This window comes from Miniopterus natalensis, chromosome 5 (assembly GCF_054644295.1).
Source record: "Miniopterus natalensis isolate mMinNat1 chromosome 5, mMinNat1.hap1, whole genome shotgun sequence".
NCBI lineage: Eukaryota > Metazoa > Chordata > Mammalia > Chiroptera > Miniopteridae > Miniopterus > Miniopterus natalensis.
The window spans coordinates 7,244,355-7,267,387 of NC_142085.1; the positions used below are offsets into that span (position 1 = coordinate 7,244,355).

The 23,033-nt window shown below is 50.0% G+C and overlaps 1 protein-coding gene across 1 annotated transcript; it reads left to right on the plus strand.

The window, feature by feature from the left end:
• The first annotated feature begins 926 nt into the window (after positions 1-926).
• Positions 927-12,272, plus strand: LOC107542667 (HLA class II histocompatibility antigen, DP beta 1 chain). The gene is given in 6 exon segments (XM_087817233.1): positions 927-1,026; positions 10,078-10,260; positions 10,263-10,325; positions 11,064-11,345; positions 11,844-11,920; positions 12,249-12,272. Coding segments are annotated over 6 exon segments (729 nt in total).
• Positions 12,273-23,033: the final 10,761 nt, after the last annotated feature.

Consider the following 23,033-nt stretch of genomic DNA (forward strand, 5'->3'; position numbering starts at 1 on the left):
CTGTGCACCTGGCCAGTGAGGCCCAGGCCCAGATGCCTGTTGTCTCGGGGCAGCAAGCCTAACCAGGACGGTGTTCTGGGGGCACCACCCTGCAAAGACTTACCTCGGTCAAGAGGAGGTGAGGAGGTGGCTTCAGCTCCCCTTTCCCATTCGGGCCAGGCCCAGCCCGCCATCCTGGCATGCCAGGTGCAGCCCAGAGGTGGCGCAGACTGGCACATAGCAGCCAAACAGAACGACCTCATGAGAATCTGCACAGGACATGGGAGAAAGTCTCTCCAGAAAGGCCTCACTGGTCCCAGCCAAACCCTGTGATAAGGTGGCCCTTCACCTGTCCCTCCAGAACTGTCCCAGGTGGTGGCCTCACCTCCTTTTGCTCAAACTAGAAACCTCGGCCTCCTGGAACTCCTCTTCCTTCCTGAATCCACCACACACTGTGTGCGTGTGTGTGTGTGTGCGTGTGTGTGTGTCTGTCTGTCTGTCTGTCTAACAGGCCCTCCTTGGCTCTCACATCACCATTGCCTTGGGCTCCTGACTTCCACACTAATCTCTCCAATAGCAGCCAAAAGGCTATTTCTAAAATGAAATGTGGCCCCACCTCTTCCACACCCCCCGAGACCCTCTCCTCACTCACACCAGGATCCTCACAATGGGGACCTCCTTTGCCAGCCCCCAACCCACCAAACAGCCGAGCACGGCGGGCACTGCAGGCCCAGCCCGGCGCCCGCAGCACAGGCCCCTCCGGCCCCTCCCTCTGCCCGCCTGGCCAGGCCCGCTGTGTCCCCAAGGCCTGTGGGAAGGTGCCCCCTCACCCAGCTCCTGTTCCTCACCCCTCCACTTATGTCCCCACAGCCATCTGCTCTCCCTGGTGGCTGCGGCTCTGGAGCAGGACCGGGCATGAAGACAGCGGGCCCCTGTGCCCCCGCGGCATGTCGTGCCTGCCCTGTGCCCCGCAGGAGGGTGGCGGGTGGAGGGCAGAGCCCACGCCTCAGGACAGCATGAAGACCCGCTTGGTCCATTTTAAAAGGGGTACGGTCAAGGCCCCTCCTGCCAGTCACACCTGCCCCTCCCCGCCGGCAGGGGCGGCTCTGGTTTGCTGTCCCTTTAAGCAGGGGTGCCCTGGGCCAGCCCCGCCAGCAGTGGGACGGGCGTGGTGCTGGGTGAAGTGGCCGAGGGCGTGGGAAGGCACTGTGACCGAAGCTCCCTTCTCACCGCGCTCCTTGGGCTGGTAGCTGTCACTCCTGCTTTCAACAGGAACCCCTTGCTGCCCAAGTCATCTCCGCCTCGGGGAGTCCCTGAGAGGGGGTAGGGGGAGCCTGCTGTCAGATCTGGGCTCCCAGGTGCAGAAGTGGCCCAGGAAAGGGCCACATCATGGGCAGGGCTGCATGTGGGCCCTGCCTCCACCCTCCCATGCCCACTGACCCTGGGCAGACACTTACCTGGCAGGGTGGCTGGCAGAGCATGTCTCAGGAACTTGGATTTTCGAGCCTAAGCCCCAGGACGAGCACACAAGCCCGCTCCCATCCTTCACAGCCCTGGAGAGATCCCTGGGCTGTAACGTCAGGCTGTGCCAAGCCCCGGTGTCCTGGGCTCCCCGACTCCTGTGATCCCCGGCCCATGTTAGGTCAGGTGAGCAGGACTGAGACAAATAGGTCCACAGGCCTCCCTGCCCCCGCAGCCTCGCAGCTCCTGCCATTTCCCACCAGAGGGAGACCCTACCCCCGGCTCCCTCTCTTCCCACCCGTCCTTCTTTAAATAACCGCACCAGCTGAAAATAAATCCTTAAGCCAAAGGACTGAGGTAATAGTGGTGCAATTCGGGGCACTGCGACCTATCTGGGGACAGGTGGCCGCCGCTTTGTTCTCCGGCTCCTGAGGCCACCCCTGACACAATGGCCGACAGGGGAGTTACTCTCAGAAGCACCCTGTGGCCTTCCTGTGAAGTCAGCATTGCTAGTGGTTAATCTGGGCTGAGAGGAGTCAAGGTCACCAGCAATCTCCAGATACAAGTGGACAGACGGAGTTCCACCAGCAGACGGGAAGACTTTGGACACAGCGGACACGAGGGGGCATCACCGGTCTTCATTTAAGAGACGCTGGAGCTGAGACGTCTGTGAGAAATACAAGGAGGCGTCAGACTGGCAGTTGGACAGACGAATCTGGAGATCGGGAGAGATGTTGGCTGGAGAAATAGACTTGGGAGGTGGCACATATAATGACATTTAAAGCCTTGAGAACAGATGAGGTCACCAAAGGAGTGACGCTACAGAGACAAAAGAAGGAGGGCTGGACCCAGGACCCAGTGCTGAGCGATATGATCAGACCACACTCCAGAGCCAACCGCACGGTTCCGTCTGGCATCCAAAAGGCACTGGGCCCGAGTCCCGGGCTTCCATACGCAGGACTCACCTGGTCACCTTGCTGACTCAGAAGGTCTGCGCAGAGTGGGAGTCAGGACCTAAAAGGCTGGCGCTGAGGCTGCTGGTCTTCACCACCCTGAGCAGCAGGAACGCAGACCAGGGGCCCCCTGGCCCAGAGTCAGCCTCACCTGCAGGGCTCGGTACACAGTGGCTCCTGGCCTGGTGCCTAATTCTCTGAGGGTTTTGTAAGAAGTCCACGAGCAATCCTGGGGCTCAGCCAGCCTGGGAACCACTGAGGTCAAGGACAGCTCAGGGCGGGGAGGGGTCTCAATCCCACATTTAAGGTGTTTTTTGTTTTTCTCTCAGAAAGAAAAATATGTTGATTATGAGACCTGCTGTTGGGAGTTCCATGGCGTTTTCTCTACCACGGGGCAGTGTCGGGGAAGATTAGGATGTGGGTCACGGGTCAGCATAATAACATGCTGAGTGTTTGCTCTCTCAAACTGTGCCCCAGGCTGATTTCTTGGAGTAAATGATGGAACCCAGTTTTTCTAATTTAGACATAAAGTAGCATGCACATGGTATTGGGGTCTGGTGCTATTTGGGGGAAAGCCACAGAACAGGCTTGAGGCCACACAGCCAGGAACGGGTCCGCAGTCCAGCCCAGGGCGGGTCCCACACAGGAGCCACTGCCTGCTGCTGGGCACAGATGTCACTGCTCACACCACTGAGTCCCCTGTGCAGGACCCTGGCCCCGCGGCTAGGACTGCTATCTCTGCTGCTCCTGGCACCAGACACTGTTCCTGCCTCTCCCACCACCCCTGCCACATGCACTCTGCAAAGTCCCAGCCCCTCTGTCACCACGTCCTGAGTCAGAGTCAGCATGTGGTCACCTGATGCATGAATGTCAGGGGGCTGGGTTCCCTCTTTGATGGAGGGCCATGGTCTCTGCCTCCCACCAAGACCCTTTACCTGTGGAATTCTCATGTGGGAAGAGAGGTTGCGGGGGTGAAGGGTGGAGAAGAGGGACCAGTTGCAAATCTTGGGGCACACATCTAAGCTGAACTTTCTCAGTACCGTGTTCATGGATTGGTAGAATTAACATCATTAAAATGTCCATACTACCCAAAGCCATCTATAGATTCAGTACAATCCCTATTAAAACACCATCAGAATATTTCACAGATTTAACAAATATTCCAAAAAATTATATGGAACCAAAAAAGACTCCAGATAGCCTCAGCAATCTTAAGAAAAAAGAATGAAGTTGGAACAATCACAGTACTGAATATCAAACTATACTACAAAGGCATTGTAATAAAAACAGCCTGGTACTGGCACAAGAACAGACATACAGATCAATGGAACAAAACAGAGACCCCAGAAATTGACCTGCACCACTATGGTCAAGTAATATTTGACAAAGGAGGCAAGAACATACGATGGAGTAAAGACAGTCTCTTCAATAAATGGTGCTGGGAAAGTTGGACAGATACATGCAAAAAAATGAAACTAGACCACCAACTCACACCATACACAAGAATACACTCAAGTGCATATAGACAAATATAAGTCATGAGACCATAAAAATCCTAGAAGAAAACATAGGGACCAAAATCTCAGACATCTCATGTAGCAGAATTTTTTATGACACATCTCCTAGGACAAGAAAAACAAAGAAAAATAAACAAATGGGACTACATCAAACTAAAAAGCTTCTGCACAGCAAAAGAAACAGTCAACAAAATGAAAAGGGAGCCCACTGTGTGGGAGAACATATTTGCCAATGACACATCTGATGAAGTGTTAATTTCCAAAATATATAAAGAACTCATGCAACTCAACGAAAGGATGACATATTCAATTAAAAAATGAGTAAAGGACCTGAATAGACACGTCTCCAAAGAGGACATACAGATGGCAAATAAACATATGATAAAATGCTCAACATCACTAATTGTCAGAGATGCAAATTAAAACCACAATGAGGAATTACCTCACACCTGCCAGAATGGCTCCATCAATAAATCAACAAACAACAAGTGCTGGCGAGGGTGTGGAGAAAGGGGAACCTGGTACACAGCTGGTGGGAACGCAGACTGGGGCAGCCTCTGTGGAAAACAGTGTGGCGTTTCCTAAAAAAATTTACAATGGAGCTACCTTATGACCCAGAGATCCCATTGCAGGTAATATATCCTAAGAATCCTGAAACACTAATCAGAAAGAACATATGCACCCCTATGTTCACAGCAGTGTTATTTACAATAGCTAAGATCTAGAAAAAGCCCAGGTGCCCATGAGTAGATGAGTGGATAAAAAAGCTGTGGGACATTCACACCATGGAGTACTATGCAGGTATAGAAAAGAAGGATCTCTTACCTTTTGCAACAGCACAGGTGGACCTGGAGGTTACTATGCTAAGCAAAATAAACCGGTCAGAGAAAGACAAATATCACATGATCTCACTCATATGTGGAATCTAATGAACAAAATAAACTGACAAGCAAAATAGGTCCAGAGGCATGGAAACCTGGAACAGACAGATCTCAGAGGGGAGGGGTGTGGGGGGAACTGGAAGAGATAAACCAAAGAGCACACTGGCATATATGTACAGCCTGTGGACACAGACAGTAATGTGGTAAAGGCCTGGGGGTGGGGGTGGGGGTGGGGTGAGGATGGGTGGAGGGGGGCAAAGGAGGAGAAAATGGGGGACGTCTGTAATGCTGTCAAAAATTTTTAAATAAATAATAATATAATATAATATAGTATAGTATAGTATAGTATAATATAATATAATATAATATAATATAATATAATATAATATAATAATATGAAAATTACAAAAAAAGTGAGCCCTGGCTGGGTAGCTCAGTTGGTTAGAGTGTCGTCGTCCTCACACACCAAGGTTGTGGGTTCAATCCCTGGTCAGAGCACATACAAGAATCAGCCAGTGGGTGCATGAGTGAGTGGAACAGCAAATCGATGTTTCTCTCCCTCTTTCTCTCTCTCTCTAAAGCAAACAAATAAATTGATTAATTAATTAAATTACAAAAATAATATTGAAATGCAAAGAAAGGATGGTCCTCAGGGTTCTGAGGTAGGGAGTTCAGTCCCCCTCGATCTAACACTGCTTAGCGCTTGCTCATTCCCTGAACCCGCCGAGCGGGGGATGGCACTCACCATGGGGCGGGAATGACATGCCTGATATCTGCACCGAGCAAGGAGAGCCAGGAAAACATAGAAAACAAATCTCGTGACTCACCCGGTTACTCAAACGAGGATCCCTTTCCTCATACTGTCTTCAGTGAATCTTACGCCTGAAGATCATGTGCTTTACACACCCCTCTGCCTAGGGGTGACAATTCCTACTCACTGGTTCCTTTTTTGGAATCTGACCACACACAGGGGATGTGGGAGGCTGTCCTGGCTCATCGACTCTGATATTCAAGGAGGAGGCCCACGGAGTGAGCACTGCTCTGCCTGTGATTCTCTCAGCCCGGGCTTTCCCAGGCTCCAGGATGGTGGTCGTGCAGGTCACTGGGGACCCCTGGATGGCAGCTCTGATGGTGTCCTTGGAGATGCTGAGCTTCCCTTTGGCTTAGGGCAGAGCCACCCCAGGTAAGCGCAGAGCTGCTGCTCTTGGAGGGAGCGGCTCAAGGGAATGACCCTACGGGCTTTCCCACGTGGGCCCCACCCACAGAGAGGCTTTGGGGGTCCAACATCGTCCAGGGGCCGCTATTCCCACGAGAGAGAGATCAGTGTGTGCGTCTGCTGGACACAACGGTACCTGGTGGTCAGGAATGACTTTGGAGGGACAAGTTTCTCACCGAGGGGTCAAGATGACATTTCAACCTCAAAGATCAGAAACCAGGGTTACTCTGCGGTGTCTGGGGTCCCAGGGCCATGCTGTACAACCACTGCTCCAGGTGGAGGCCCGTCCACAGAACCAGGTGGGGCCCATCCCATGACCAGCGATGGCCAGAGAGGAGGGCGATGAGGACAGGCTGAGGTTCAGGCCACAGGACGCCGACTGCGGCTGACAGTGGTCACAGCAGCAACCAGATCAGGGCATATCAGGTGGGTCCAGGAGAGTGAGAAACAGGAAGTGGCCTCTTTCCGCTCCAGTTTGCCACCAAGCCCACGCTGATGGGACCCTGAACACCACATGAAGGAGCCTGTGCTAGACTCCCCGGCCTCTCCATCGCCCCCGCAAAGCCAGCCCCACTTCTCGCAGAATCAGGTCCCCGCGCCTTTCCCAGTTTCCAGGGTTGACAGCATGTAAAACTCTCAAATTCACCTGCTCGGACCCCACACCGGTGTGCCCAGGTCTCAGACAGAAAGAAGGAGCAGATTTTCTGATATTCATCGCTCAGGTGGGCAGAGGACTGGGCCAGCGCAGCTCAGCTGTGGGGCTGGTGCCTGCGGCTGAGCGGAGAAACTGAGGGGCTTGGGTCCTGGAGAGCAGGACGCGGGGCGGGTGGGGTCCAGAGCCCTGAAAGAAGGGGTGACACAGAAACGATCAGCATTGAGATAACAAAAGCTCCTCTGAGTGTTAAGGCTGTGCCCCAGGGCGCTCCTTTTCAGTCATTCTGAACAAACCAGGGCTGGTCCTCTGGCTTCTCTTGGTCTCACCCAGGGCTCGGCCAGGGGAAGGGCTCTAACCTGTGAGCGGGCCAGACGCTCTGCTCTAACTTTTCTTTACAGGGTCTTATTTTATTTAATTTAGTCCTTCCAGAGAAAAAAGTAGATATAACATTCCTCCTTACAGGTGAAAGGTTGGGACCCGGAGAGGTTGCTGTATTTGTCCCGGGCCCCAGATCTGGTCGGGGGCACCTCACGGTGCTGCCACATTGCCATCCTTGCCCTTAGTAATCACACATCCTTAATGGGGCTGTTCGGAAAAGATGATTTACTTTACAGAAGAAGCCACTGAGCTTTGCTCTAGACACTTCAGATGTTTGCCCAGAGTTTCACAAACTCTAATATTTTTCACATACACACAAAAAAAGCAGTTTTGAGACACTCTCGTGTGACATCAGCTTTTCAAATAAGATTTGAAAAGGAAGGAAAAAGTCAATTGCTTTTAAAAAGAAAAAAAAATCAGACCACTACTCAGAACCAACAGAGATGTGTCCTGATTGAAGAACAGGTGGGGAACCTCTTGGCAGAACAGGAAATGGAGTCAGACGCGGGCAGTGGGGCAGGGAGGCCGGCGGGACACAGATGTCACAGAGGCCCCGACTGGATGGGGCCAGGAACCCGGAGGCTGAGGGGCAAAGGAAGCACGAAGCTAAAACCATAAGACTGGGTAGAAGGCTGGAGGGGCAGGAGAGGGCTTAGGCTAGGCCAGCGGGCGGAGGCCCGGGAGAGCCTTGCTCATGATGTCGGAAGACTGGACGTCACGCTGAGGCAACTGGGGCCGAAGTCAGGGGGTGAACTGGGGGGCAAAACTGAGGCATGGAGAAGGCTGTGGCCACCGAATTTATCCAGGCTGGCAGTGACAAGAGTCTGAGTCACCCATCCAGGGGACAGAGGGGCGAGAGGCAAAATAATAGCCTTGTTACCTGACCAGAATGAGTTCGGGAGACTGGGAGCTCTTAGCCCGAGGCTGGGTGATGGGTGGCGCCATCCTCAGGGCTTGGGAGGAAGAGCAGGTGCCAGGGTCTCAGCCGCTGGGCAATGTGGAGGCTCCCGTGGGATGTCGGGGGCGACTCCCAGCGGCCATGTGGCCAAACACGGGTAGAACTCAAAAGAGGACAGGGGGGCGGTATGCCTGTGAGCTAATTATTATGGTTGATGGTTAAAGACTGATGCGAGTGAAATAATCCTCATTAAGAACGACCAGCAGTGTCTGAGGGGAGTGTGGGCAGATCGTGAGATTGGCAGACACTAACCTTTGGGGACAGTGAGTGGTGGGGAGGGCAAGGTCAGGGAGGAAGTCGGCCTCACAGATGTTCAATACTTTTATTTTTATTTTTTTAAGAGGGGGGGAGGGAGGGAAGGAGGGAGGGGGAGAGAGAAAGAAACATACATGTGAGAGAGACACACTGACTGGCTGCCTCTTGCACGTGCCCCAGCCGGGGCCAGAAACGAACTTGAAACCCAGGTACGTGCCCTGGACCGGAATCAAACCTGCTTCCCTTCAGTCCACAGGCCAACGCTCTAACCACTGAGCATGCCAGCCAGGCAGATGTTCAATACCCTTAAGGAGCTTGAAAGTGAACAAACGTGAGCGGTGGGCGGAAACCAGGCAAGAATATAGTGTTGGAAGAATATAGTGTTGGAAGAATAAAAGCCTGGATGTGATCACGGCCATTGTCACCTGAAGCCTTACTTTGTCATAGGCCCAATGCTGTAGCTTACCTCCTCGATCTCAGTTAACCCAGATAGTGTTGTCACAGAAACACCCTTGTCCCCATTTTCATACAAGGACACTGTACTTCACTGAGGTCACCCGTTACTAAGTCACTGCGATAGAAGAGGAGAGAGCCCGGCCGGCCGGGCTGAGGTTGAGCATGGACCTAGGACCCAGGAGATGGCAGTTCATGTCCCGGGCAGGGCACAGGCCGGCTGCGGGCTCACTCCCCAGCAGGGGGCGTGTTCTCTCTCTCTCTCCCTCTCCCTTCCTCTCTCTGAAATCAATAAAGATATATTTAAAAAAAAAAAAAAAAGCAAGAAGAGGAGCACGGCCCCCTCTCCCCGAGTCTGTGATCTTAAACACCACGCTTACCGCTCTCGCGCCGCATGTGGGAGGAGCGGGCCTTCCTCTCCCCAGGCCCTGTAGACTTTGCTTCATAACCTCTCTCATAGCCTTAATTCCAGTCTCCACCCTCATCACTTCTTGCCTGTTGTAAAAACATCAATCCACTGGCCATGCTCCCTCCAGGACCCCCTTCCCCTGTACAGATCGAATGATACCTGTTCCCTGTAGGAAAAATCCCCAAACTCCTGGGCACCCAAACCGGCTGCGCCACTCCTGCCTGCCCCATCTCCTGTCACCTGGCCACCCACCTGCCCCTTCCTGCTGCTCCTCTGGTCGCTGGGCACTTCTGCCCGAGCTCTCTTCCCTCTGCTCCTCCTTACACCCCTCCGTGAACGTCCGCTCCCTACACATCTCCCTCTGCCTCCACCTCTCAGCAGGTGGCAGACTCACCTCCTGTGCTCCTGCACCGGCTTCGTCCCTCCCAGAACCCGCCTGTCACTGTGTCCCTCTGAGGCAGGGCTCTTCATTATTAATGCTGAAAAGGACTTCAGCGATTCTTTAGTTAAATCCCCACTTATGGGGTAAGAAAACTTGGGGCCAGGGAGGTTGTATGATTTATCCAAGATCATGTGATTAATTGGGTGTAAAAATTTGTATTTTTTTTTTTAATCCTGAGAGGTGACATCAGTAAAGCAAAATACCTTTACATCAATAGTAATAAATAATCTTGTATTGATTGGTTGATCTATTGAGAGTGACAAAGAGATTGGAGGTGAAGTGGAGAGAGAAATCACTGAGAACTGGTGAGCACAAGTATTGATTCTGGCCATGCTCTGGGTCCTGGGTTAAGGCGCAGTGACCCCTCCAAGTTGCACACTCTGCTGGAAGAAAAATGGGGACCCCAGAGAAAAAGCAAAGCCAGGAAATACGTGGCCCTGACTGCGGCCACTCCACAGTGAAGGGCCCAGCGCCTGGCGTGCATGGGGCCTCTGGGGCCCAGCCCCACCCGGTCCTTCAGGCTCACAGAGGAGGAGTGACCGCCACGAGTTCAACGGGACACACCGCTTCCTGGAGCGATACATTTACAACTGAGACATGAACGTGGAGCTTGACAGCGCCGTGGGTGTTTGTGGCTGTGACGGAGCTCAGGGCGTGACCGGCAGGAGCTGGAACACCCGGGGGGAGCTCCTGGAGCTAAGGGCGCTGGGGCCACCGTGCGGGGACACAGCCACGAGCCGCACAAGGCTTTCGCCCTGAAGCGCAGAGGCGAGGGGGGGTGGGAAAGAGAAGACCCCGGGGGGACGGCCTTGGGCAGCGGAGAAGGGGACAGGCCTCTTTCCCATCTCCAAGCCCCAGCGAGGCCTAAACCCAACGGACTTCACCGGGTTGGGGCCGGACCACACGGGAAAAGGCCAGACTCCCTGTTAATCCAACACGAAAGAGCCAAGAACATTGGGTTTGTGGATGTTGCTAGAAGCTCTTTTTGGTGGAGATGGCCGGGAGGCGTACAGGCTAAGGAAGACGGACCGAGGTGCTTCATTTCTTCGCCTCTGTTTAATGAGCACCTCAGGCTGATGATCAAAGGAAAGCTACCGACTGGATACACTCTGATTCCAAGATAGTATTTGGAAGGGTTACGAGTCCTTTTGAACAAGATGGAAAATGTAAATTTAGGTAGTTCCATTGCTGGTTCAACATTTCTGTTCAAAGAACATTAGTCACTACCTTATACACTTCTGGTGAGAGTGTTAGGGAGTGTCAAATTCGACCCTCTCTTAGTCTTCTCCTCGCTTTCTTTATTGTGTATGACAAGGTCTTTCTTCTTGAAACATTGCAACATTTTATTATGTTTTTCCTGCACTGTTCCCCGTCTTCTGCCTCCAAACAGCTTAACAGGTGATATTTCATCTTTAACATCTAGAAGCCAATTTGGCAAGAAAATTGCTAGATGCACTGAGTTAACTGTCTCCCTTGTTATAACAAGATTCTTTTTCCCACTCCTACTCCAGCCTAAAGTGAACGTGCCCCCCTCCAAGAAGGGGCCCCTGCAGCACCCCAACCTGTTTGTCTGCCACGTGACAGATTTCTATCCAGGCAACATTCAAGTCCGCTGGTTCCAGAATGGACAGGAGGAAACAATGCAGCTTGTGTCCACCAATCTAATCCATAGCGGAGACTGGACCTTCCAGATCCTGGTGATGCTGAAAATGACCCCCCAACAAGGAGACGTCTATACCTGCCAAGTGGAGCACCCCAGCTTGGACAGTCCTGTCACTGTAGACTGGAGTAAATTACTCCCCGATGACCCTCTAGGCTGCAGGCTCTGGGATCCACCACTACCCATCGGGTTCACACCACCCCATGTGTCCTCACCAGCGCTCTAACTGGTATAGACTGGGGGCAGCAAGGGTCTGGTGATTCTAGCGTGCATTTACCCCTGCCCTGGGGGACCCTAAAGAATCTCTCCTTGTTAGGAAAGCAATCACCTTCATGACTGGCCCTCAGACTGGGACCTGGCCTCTCCCTTCCACCTCCCTTGAGTCCCTTATGCTTGGACTTAATGAGTTGACCTAAAACCAGCATTTGCCTCCTGTGGACATCACCAGTCTGATCCAGAACTTTGGGGTGTTTTCCACATCCTCTCCTTCCCCACAGTGGTCCCAAGCTTGGCACTATCCTCTCCCTTTCCGCCCACGGTGCACTAGGTCAGGCTCCAGGTGTCAGGCCAGGCCGGGTGTTGCAGCAGGTGGAGGTGAGACTAACCCTGGGGTCTGTTCTTCCCAGAGGCTCAGTCAGATTCTTCCCGGACCAAGATGCTGACTGGAGTCAGGGGCCTTGTGCTGGGGCTCTTTGCCCTCGTGGTGAGCTTCATTCTCTGTTTTAGAGGCCAGCAAGGTAAGAAACCTCTGGAAAATGATGGATACTGTCCTACTAGGCAAGGACAGCCATGTAAGGAAGAAGATGCCTGGACAGATCTTGGCCCAGCAAGCCACCTGAGGGTGCAGAACAGTTACCCTGTTCTGCAGGGGTTCCTTTAAGCCTGGGGGCAGCTAAGTCTACAGATTGGACCCTGCCTTGGTTCCCGGTGATGTGGGCACGGGATGCAAATGTTTGTATAACTTTCTAAGATGTTGTTGCTCTTTACTCTCCCAATTACTAAATTCAACTTCCCTTTCGCTTTCATTTCAGGACGACAAGGACCTCAGCCAATAGGTGGTATTTCTACTCCTTTCTTCCTTCTTGGGGTGCAATTCATTTCCTTGCAACATAAGTTTGGGAGCATTTAATGAGCACTCTGTGTTCAGGATGTATCGCAGGAGGTGCCCTGGGAGTGGGGAGGAACTCTCAGAGGCTGCCCCTCTTCCTCAAGTTGAGCTCTTTGCCCCCAACTCTTGGTCTTTGCGTGGGTATCAGAATGAGCTTCACCCCGCTGTGGGAGGAAACGCCAGAGACTCTCCCATTGTGCATCAGACCAACACTCAGCCTTTCGCTTTCATCACTCTATGATTTTTTTCTGTTGGGACTCTAGAGGGAAAGGAAATGTAGCCCTGAACTTAGCTGTCTTTAACTCTTCTTCATAGGGCTGCTGAGCTGATCTCAAACATCACCTGTAACCTTGGAACAAGGATTTCTGATACTTCTATTGCCCAGCAACCTCCCACCTCCAAAAAGCACATTACAACGGAGTCGTGCCCTTGACATGAATTTCTGGGTCCCTGCATTTTAATTGAATGTATTTTCTCTTTCTCAAGTTCTCCAGTCTATAGGGTGCCTTTTCCTGAGGAATGCAAACCACCCAACTCCAACATTATGGTCCTTCCTTCTTGACAAGAAGAGCACAGTCATGTGGCCTTGTTTATGCTTGAAGGGTTTGGTGACCACTGGGTCCAGTGAAGAGCCTGGAGATGTCCTTGTTATTTTACCCAGCATGGAGAAATAAACTTCTCTATGGTCATCAATTCTTCTTATTGAATAGGAGGGCAGCCAATAGCAGACATCCTAAAATTTGCTTTAGTTCATTGTAGATGCCCAAGATGCCCTGGTGGAGGCGTGGAACCATTAGTCTTAGTAATCCCAGGTGGAACTGACATTAACCCTGAATATTTTTAAAATATATTTTTATTGCCCAGGAGGCATGGCTCAACGGTTGAGCATCGACCTAGGATCCAGGACACCGCGGTTCGATTCCTGGTCAAGGCACATGCCCGGGTTGTGGGCTCGATCCCCAGTAAGGGGTGTGCAGGAGACAGCCGATCAATGACTCTCTCATCATTGATGTTTCTCTCTCTCTTGCCCTCTCCCTTTCTCTCTCTCTGAAATCAATAAAACTATTTTTATTGATTTTTTAGAGAGAGAGAGAAAGGGAGAGAGAGACATATTGATGTGAGAGAAATATATCAATCGGTTGCCTCCCATATACACCCCAACCAGGAATCAAACCCACAACCTGGTCATGTGCCCTCACCAGGAATTGAATGCTCTGCCCACTGAGCCACATTGGCCAGGCTGAGTCTGAATTTGCCACTGAAATTCATACAGGACAAAGCATGTCAATCACTAAGAATATGCCTTCCAAGTGTAACAATCACCATAAGATCAGGATTATAAATAACTGGCATAAGAGCATAACATGTTATAGTTCTTTTTTATATTGTTGTTTGCATCAGCTTATAGAGGCAGACACCCCATCACTCTGTGTTCATCAAATACCCTAAACTCCAGCCCTCCTGAGTCAGTCAGTGGGAAGACATCTCCAGTTCAAAGGGGTCAGATATGTGTATGTCAGTTTTTCAGACAGAGGCCTGGTTTAGAACACAGTTCATTATGATTTTTGTAAACCATTTTAATTGAAGTTTAAGACCAAGACAGAAGTCATATTTGCTTGAGTCATTTCATGGCATGGAATGCCACTAAGTCCAAACTGCATAACAGGGACCAGAAGACTTTTGTCCCTGCGGTACTCATGGGTTATTATCAACTGTCAAAAACATCAAGGCCTTACCCAAGCTTAAGGAGTTTTCCTTTCTTAACTGACTTTCTTGCATGTGCTTACGGGAAATCATTCTAATGAAATATGTCTATAAATTATGACTAGAAGTTGGGTTTTGATGACTTTAAATATTATGATATACCAGTTCTAAATAAGGGGGTATGTTGGGGGTCTTCAAGGCCACCCCTAGTCAGATGACTCACTGGGACTCACAGTCCCATCATATAGTTGTGCTCACTCTGTGAGTTATCAGAGCAAAAGGATACAAGACAAAGTCAGCAAAGGGAAAAGGTGCAGGAGTGAAGCCCAGAGAACCAGACGCAAGCTGCCAAGGGTCCCTTCGGAGCCACAGGACTCACTTAACTCCTCCAGCACCGAGTTGTGAGGCTTTTCTTCCGGGAACACTCAGAAAAGCCTCAGCACTCAGGATTTTCCTGAGGGCTGCACCCTCTGTCCAGCACAGACCAAAATTTCAGAGCCCCAAAGGAAAGCAGGTGTCAGTATAAACAATATTATTTGTGCAAACAGTTTAGGGACAGTCTTATCAGTTCTGAGAATGGTTGGGAACCCTCCCAAAATCCAAGGTGCTGGCTACCACCCAGGGGCCCACCCCACAGGCAGGTCTTTCAAAGGCTGGCAGTCACAGGCTTTTCTGCACAACAAAATAGGCAAACCATACATTTTGTTGACAATTTTCAAGATAATGTGACTATCCATTTTTATCAAAGAAAGTCATACATTGCCCGGCTGGCGTGGCTCAGCGGTTGAGCATCAACCTATGATCCAGGAGATCGAGGTTCAATTGCTGGTCAGGGCACATGCCTGGGTTGCGGGCTCGATCCCCAGTCGGGCCTGCAGGAGGCAGCCAGTCAATGACTCTCTCATCATTGATGTTTCTCTCTCTCTCTCTCCCTCTCCTTTCCTCTCTGCGAAATCAATAAAAACTTAAAAAAAAAAAAAAAAAAGTCATATATTGATACAGAAAGGATTCTTAAATCTTAGTTTTCTGGAAACATTGCTTATGGTAGGAAGCAGAGCTAAATTCATACAATTATTTTTCATTATTATTATGTGAAATAATTATTACAAATGTTTTATGAATTTTATAAGCATTTAAGCAGTTTTTGAAAAGCCGAAGTTACAACCAAGGATGCAGATGAAAGTGTTCTATTGTATGAATTTTTTGTTTTTCACTCACTGCCTTGAGAAATTACATACTTTCTATTCTGTGATATTTCCAGTTGAGAATAGAAGTAGCCAATCTCTCAGCGCCCCAAATGAGAGAGAAGTTGTGATTCGACACGCCGGCTGTCAATCATCCTGGTGACAGACGGCGGCGGGCCACTCTGTGCCCAGAGCCGCACGTCCGCAGACTTGAACTGTGCACGAACCCCTCGTTGGGTGCACTGCCCAGGATGAGAGAGGCTTCAGTATTTGGGATTCTGAGAAGAAAGAAATAAACGAACAAACCTCATCAGCACAGGACTGAGAAACCAGTGTTTATAATGCCTGATAGTCAATTTAATATTATCTCAAGTAATCATTAAAAGGGACTTAGTTTAAAAACCATCGTGACTATTATCTTGGAGCCTTGAACATTTCGCCTTGTGCTTATTAAGCAGGACCAATAGATTAATTTAGGTTTTCTCTTTGGTCAGGAATTCCTCCTGCCCTGGTGCCATCAGAGCAAGTCACAGAGCTGCGGGCTGGCCCAGAAAGGGAACGCCGGAGTGGGGCTTTGAGGCCTGCCCTCTTGAGGGTGGAAGGCCGGCATGTGGAAACATGTAGGTAAATGGCCTAGCACTTCTTTGCTTTTTATCGGACAACTGTGGACAATTGACACTGTGGTGTGCTTTTAATTCACGTGAGAAGTGTCCTAAGGTTTTGAGGAACAAGCCAGATTACCCATCGCAAAGAACCCAAGGTTAAAATGGTGCTCTTTAAAACTGGAGAATATTGAGTAGGGTTCTGTTTCCACCTAGAGGCCAACACTGGTATCTAGACTCGGAACAGGAAAGAAGGGAATCCGTCAGAATTTGAGGATACTCCAACATTCTTAATGAAAAGGTTAGAGTAAAAGTTAGTCATACGCAAGGGCATGGGTCCAAACAAATGTGGCCAAATGTGGAGGCTTTGGCAGCACTAGGCACCTGTGGTTTGACTGAGCCTTTAACAGCAGCCATGAAAATATGCTAATCGTTGCTTTGTGGCAGAACAAACCCCAATTACATTTTTAAATAGTTTAATATAAAGAAAGCCTACCAACAGAAGGCAACCCTTCAACATTATCAACCTTGGAAGAAGTCTACATTATTTTTTTTTTACATTAGCCCGGCCAGCGTGGCTCAGAGGTTGAGTATCGACCTAGGATCCGGAAGATCGCGGTTCGATTCCCGGTCAGGGCACATGCCCGGGTTGCGGGCTCGATCCCCAGTGGGGGGCGCGCCGGAGGCAGCCGATCAATGACCCTCTTATCATTGATGTTTCTCTCTCTCTTCCCCCTCTCCCTTCCTCCCTCTGAAATCAATAAAGATATATTTTTTAAAAAGGGTACCTGTAAAGAGACTGTGCTCGTCAGAGAGCACCTGGAAGAAGCTGCCCAGTGCAGCTCCCTGCAGTGGCACAGATGGCTCACACCTGAGCTGTCCAGTTTAGCCAGAGTAGCAGGTGACCTTTTTTTGTCATTGTTAATCATCACCCGAGGATATTTTTTCCATTGATTTTTAGAGAGAGAGGAAGGAAGGAAGGAAGGAAGGAAGGAAGGAAGGAAGGAAGGGAGGGAGGGAGGGAGGGAGGGAGGGAGGGAGGGAGGGAGGGAGGGAGGGAGGGAGGGAGGGAGGGAGGGAGGGAGAAACATCGATTGGTTGCCTCCCACACTTGCACAGGGATAGGGATGGAACCTGAAACCCAAGTACATGCCTTTGACAGGGAATGGAACCCAAGATCCTTCATTCAGCCTGTGGACACGCTCTAACCACTGAGCCACACCTGCCAGGGTCTCATTTGACTCTTGATCACTGAAAATGCTAGTGGCTAGTGCAACTAAGGGGCTGAAATTTTCACTTAATTTTAAATATATATATATATTTTTCATTTTTAGAGAGAGGAAGGGGGAGGGTTAGAGAGACACATCCATGAGAGAGAAACATCACCCATTGGCTGCCTCCTGCATGCCCCCTACTGAGGATTGAGTCCACACCCCGGGAATGTGCCTTGAGTGGGAATCGAACCGTGACCTCTTGGTTCCTAGGTCGACGTTCAACCATTGAGCCACACTGGCTGGGGCTTAATTTAATTTTAAATTATTATAGCCACATGTGACTAGTGGCTACCATAGTGGACAGGCAGGGTAGTTTAGAATCTTTCTCTGAAAAAGTGTAGACCCTCTTGATAGTTATATATACATTTTTATTATTGATTTGAGATAGAGAGGAAGGGAAAGGGAGAGAAACATTGATGTGAGAGGAAAACATAAATCAGTTGCCTCCTGCATGGGGATCAAACCCACAACCTGGGTATATGAGACCTGTCCATGCACAGGGAGACCCTTAACCAACTGAGCCACACCAGCCAGAGCCTTCTTGGTAGCTTTTAATGGAGGCAGAACCATCTGCAGGAGAAATTGCTAGAGAATTGAAAATGAAGAAGAATTTGAGAAGCCAGTGAGGACGGAGATGCAGTGTCCTGTCTGATCGTGGCTCATTAGATTTGGGGATATCAAATTTAGCTCTTACATGTGGACTCTAAAAACATAAGAGGTCTACTAGCAAGTTAATAAAATTATAAAAGAGGTTAAGGAAGTGTAAAAAACAGTCCAATTCTAACAGATAAGAGCAGCTACAGCCATAGAATAATCTTAGCAAACCCTCAACTCATGCAGTTTAAAAGTGCTGGGAACCAAGCCCAAGGAAGCCACCGAGATGAAGAGCTTATCGACGTGAAGAACGCCTGTCTGCCGGCACATGCAGAAAGGGTCACTTCAACACGCCTCCTCCGCTTCACCCTGTTCAGAGCTGTGCCCTAAAGGTCGAGCCAGATCCTGCCTCAGGACAGGACGGCAGCCCCAGTGTCCTTCCCTCCAGATCTGTCGCTGTTAGATCTGTCCAGAGACGCCTAGGCTCCATTAAAATACCTTGGACAATGGCAATACTGAAGAGTTCTAGGACATTTGGGATACAGGATCAAAAGCAACTTCTAATTATGAAAACCTAATCTAATAAAAAGGGCTAGTTTGAATATTGGGTGACGGATTGTGATAACATACAGAGGTTACAGAAAACCAAAACAGTTTCTATGGTGATTTCACTTGTCTCGAGTATGTCATTTGAATTTGCTACTGTCATTCTGAGAAACAGAAAAGCTCCCACTTTGAACCTCTGGAATTTCACTTCACCACCAAAAAATGTAAATACGAAACAGTGCCGAGTCATTAGGACAGTATGTAAAACAACAATTGTGGTAAACTAGTTGGAGGAACTTCAGATACTCCGTCCCACCAACAGAGCTCTTGCAGAACTTACTAAGTGCCAGGGACTTAGTTCTTTACATATATTTAACTCGTCTGATTATAAAAAATAAATAAATGTGGTTAGCACTGTACCTGGTATCATTTCCTTAGCACATATGCGTCCATCTGGCTGGTGTGTTATTGTCAATACCAAACCTCCGCAGTTTGCTTGCACTTGACTGCGCCAAGTCACATTTACTATAGGCCACAGTAAATTATCCCACCTTGAGGGCTACTCCAATAAAGCAGAATTTAAACAGATGACCTAAATCCAATTCAAGTATCAAAATTGTTCATTACATGAAGGGCACATTCACCAGGGGTAGCTTGAAAACAATTGTTCCATGGGGAAGTTTTTTGGGTGACAGGGTTGGAATATCCCTTATCATGATTATGGTGGTGATTACACAATGAGTTTGTCAAAACTCATAGAACTACACAGCTAATCAGTACACTCAATTTTTTTTTCAAATCCTCACCCAAGGATATTTCTTCCATTGCTTTTCAGAGAGAGTGGAAGGGGGGGAGAGGGAGAGAGAGAGAGGGAAACATCGATGTGGGAGAGACACATCGATTGCCTCCCACATGCTTCCCAACCAGAGTCAGGAGCTAGCACACAACCAAGGCACGTGCCCTTGGCCGGAATTGAACCTGGGACCTTTCAGTACCTGGGCTGGCTCTAACCACTGAGCAAGACAGACTAGGCCGAGCAATCTGAGTACTGAATATGGCCATAGGAAATACGTAAGAACTCACCCAGTGGTGCCAACTCAGTCTAAGACCAACACCATAAAGAATGAAACCTTCCCATTTGAAGTGCATAGAGGGACCTAGAGGGTTTTTTGCTAAGTGAAATAAGGCAGGCAGAGAAAAACAAATATCATACGATTTCTCTTATATGTGGACTCTAAAAAAACCCAAGCAATTGATTAAACAAAACAAAACAGAAATAGCCCGGCCAGGCGTGGCTCAGCGGTTGAGCATCGACCTAGGATCCAGGCGATCAGGGTTTGACTCCCAATCAGGGCACAGGCCCGGGTTGCGGGCTTGATCCCCAGTCAGGGGCTTGCAGGAGGCAGCCGACCAATGACTCTCTCATCATCTATGTTTCTCTCTCTCTCTCCCTCATATCAATAAAGATATATTTTTTAAATAAATAAAAATAAAGCAGAAATAGACCCATAGATATAGAGAACAAGCTGGTGGTTGCCAAAGGGGAGGAGAGTGGGAAAGATGAGCGAAAATAAACAAACAAAAAAAACCCAAACAAATAAATTTAACACCATTGTTCAGCTTGGCAGGTCCTGCGCAGGAAAAAAGTTGCACAGTGACTTTCCACATACTGGTTCAACCAGAGTGTGGCAGACACTATTGTTTGGCTGACCCCACACCCATCCTGACACCCCTTTCCTCACCCAATCTTCCTTGCGATTGGGGGTGACTATGTGACCCTGAAGCAGAAGTTTGTTGAAGGTGCAGGTGTGACTGCCACTATTATTTACCTCATTAGTCTTTTTTTTTAAGAATATATCTTTATTGATTTCACAGAGGAAAGGAGAGGGATAGAGAGATAGAAACATCAATGATGAGAGAGTCATTGATCAGCTGCCTCCTGCACACCCCACATCTGGGGATCGAACCCGCAACCCGGGCATGTGCCCTGACTGGGAATCGAACCCGATTGCCTGGGTCCTAGGTTGATGCTCAACTGCTGAGCCACACCCTGCCAGGCTACCTCATCAGTCTTAAATGTTGAAGTGATGTCTAGAGTTGTAGCAGCTACTTTGAGGACATGAGGAATTAAGGGTAAACAAAAATTGTTTTGGATAGTGAAATAGATTTTTAAGGGGCACTTGAGGTCTTGCTCCCTGGAATATGTGGTCAGTTTTGTCCAAATAAACTCATAAAAATTCTCGATAGGTTTGAATGTTTCTTCCACTGACATTTACTTGGCATAATCAGCAGGATTTCAAAGAAGCCCACCCAGGACCACCCTGCCGACAGGACGCTGTGCTAGGTACAGGCAAGGGCTCACTTCACACCAGGAGAACCTGGGTGAGGTTCTCTTGGAATTCTGGCACTCCTTGCCTTAAGTAGCAGGCCATGACTTTATTAGAGATGTTCTTGGAAAATCCTACTGGTTGATAAAGGTTGAAATAACCCAGGGAAAGGGAAATAAAAGGTTGCTGCTATTAATTTTGGCTTTTAATTGGATTGCTTAGTGAGAGTTGGAACAAAATCTCGGACTCTCAGGGCCATTTCCCATCTTCTCCCTAACCCTAGTATCTCTGAAACATGTTTCTGAGTTCTTAGTTTTTACTTGTTTGTTTCTATAGATTTTTAATTTTGAAAAGTAAGAAAATCTTGAGGTATTAATAAAAAGAACCACAAGTGGGAAGTCGCAGAGTTATACCAGTCTCTGCCAGCACTAGTATGTATGTAGGTCTACCTTATTTAGTGAGAAGAACTGAGCCGCTGCCTGATCCAGTAATAGAGCCTGACCCTGTGGAGACGGGCACACAGCAGGAATAGAGAGCCGTGGCCCACGCACTTTGGCCAGAGTCCCTGTGGAATCCAAGCTCTTACAGATGCGGCGGCGAGGCCTGGAACATGACATTCGCTCCAGCTACCATAGTATCCAAGGGGGCTGTCACCTGTTGTGCTTAGGAAAACTGCCCATCTAATTCTTGAGAATCAAAAGACTTCTGCTGGGAGCAAATGTTACTAATAGAAAGAGGCCAGAACAAAGTAAACAAAATGGATTGTCGTGGTCCTGCCAACTGAGGGAAAGTGGTGTGGTGGGCTGGCTCTCACTGCGGCTGGTTCATCCTGGCTGTTTGGGGGTAGCCCTAAAGGAGGTGCCCCTATAGATGCCCCTGGTCTTCGTTCAAGGCCTAGCCGAGACAGGTCTCCCCTACCCTGGAGATGAGAAGAGAAAACAGAAAGCCAAGTGCAAGCACCCAGGGGTGACTGCTCGCTTCAGAAGATGTGAATGGGGAAGCCTGATCATGCCCTGTGAGCTGCTCACTGGCCAGGAAGAAGCTAGGATGTGGCCCTGACGCTCCCTGCTGACCCCCCCAAACCTGCAGGAACAGGGCCACGCAACCACAAAACGAGGTCACCGCCCCTACTACACAGGAACTTCTGTCCGAGGCAGCCAGAGCCTTGCTTTGACCCACTCCCTCCCCTGTCTCATCTCTACCCCACCCCTGCCCTGCCCATTCAGAAACTACAAGTCCCAGCATGCAGCATGGCCGAGGGAGGGGGGCACAGGGCTCTGTAGCCCAGGGCCTTGTGGGATAGGTAGTGTTCCCAGGTACAATGATCGAAGCGGTCCAAATTTCACAAGTTGTTTTTGACCATAAGTCTCAGAGGCTAAAAAGTTAGAGAAGCAGCCGCGGGGTGTAAGGGGCCAGAGGACCCATTCCCCAGCCTCCCTCTATGACCTCGCTGCTCTCCCCACTCCTCTCCCAGACCTCGCAGCCTGTTGGCCCCCTGCCTTCCTCCGGCTCCTTCGCACGCTCATGCACCCTGAGGGGGCCTGTGGCACACAACTGCATCGTGTCACTCATCTTCTCAGACACCATCAGTGGCTCTCTCTTCCTTATTGGGCGCCAGTTAAACTCCTCTAAGTGGCAGCCAAGAACCCAGCCCTCCTACAAGAGCTTATATTCTGACCCCGTCAAACCCAAAGTCCCCAAGGTCTCAGCCTCTCTCTCCTTTGTGTCCTTGCCAGAAGCCTCCTCTGCCCACAAGCCACTAGAGCCACTGCCAGTGCCCACAGTCCAAATGTCAGGGCATCTGCACTGACACACCCAGCCCCGCCCAAACCCCGGCTCTGGAGCCGGGCCCTTCAACTCCTCCAGTCCCTCCTTCCAGCCGGCCCCAGCCTGCCCGGTGGGAGAAGTCCCGCTGCAGGGAGGGCTGTGCTCCTGGCGCCCTCGGCGGCAACCTGGCACAGGAACGCTCGTAAAATAGGGGTTTGTGGATTGGCCAGGGCACCCAACAGCCGTGTATGAGTGTTATTTGAGTGACTTTGTGGCATTGTTTCCGTGGAGAAAAGCCCTCTGAGCGCAGAGCATCTAACCAAAAGTGATCTTTGGGGACACTCCCCTTGGTGCTCCAGGGACGACCTCTGTGGGTTTGGCTCCAATTGCAGAGAGAGCGCTGAGAAACCTCAGCTCTGGCGGGGCTTGCCGGGGAGTGGGTGCAGGCGAGGGGAGTGGGGAGCGTCTCTTTAGGTCTGGTCATCCCTTCAGCAGAGTCCCGGGAGGGAGGCGGGAAGGAAGGTGGCTTGTCTGAAGCCTTCAGGACTCGGAGCTTGAGACGGAGGGCGTGGGTGATCCCAGAAGCTCGTGCGTCGCCTCACCCCAAATAGACGAGGTCGGGGGCTTCCCCTCGACTCGGCCCCTCCTACGTTGGGCACAGTGGGAGGGAGGATTCAGTGGGTGACCTTAGGGGCTGTTTTTCCCCTGGC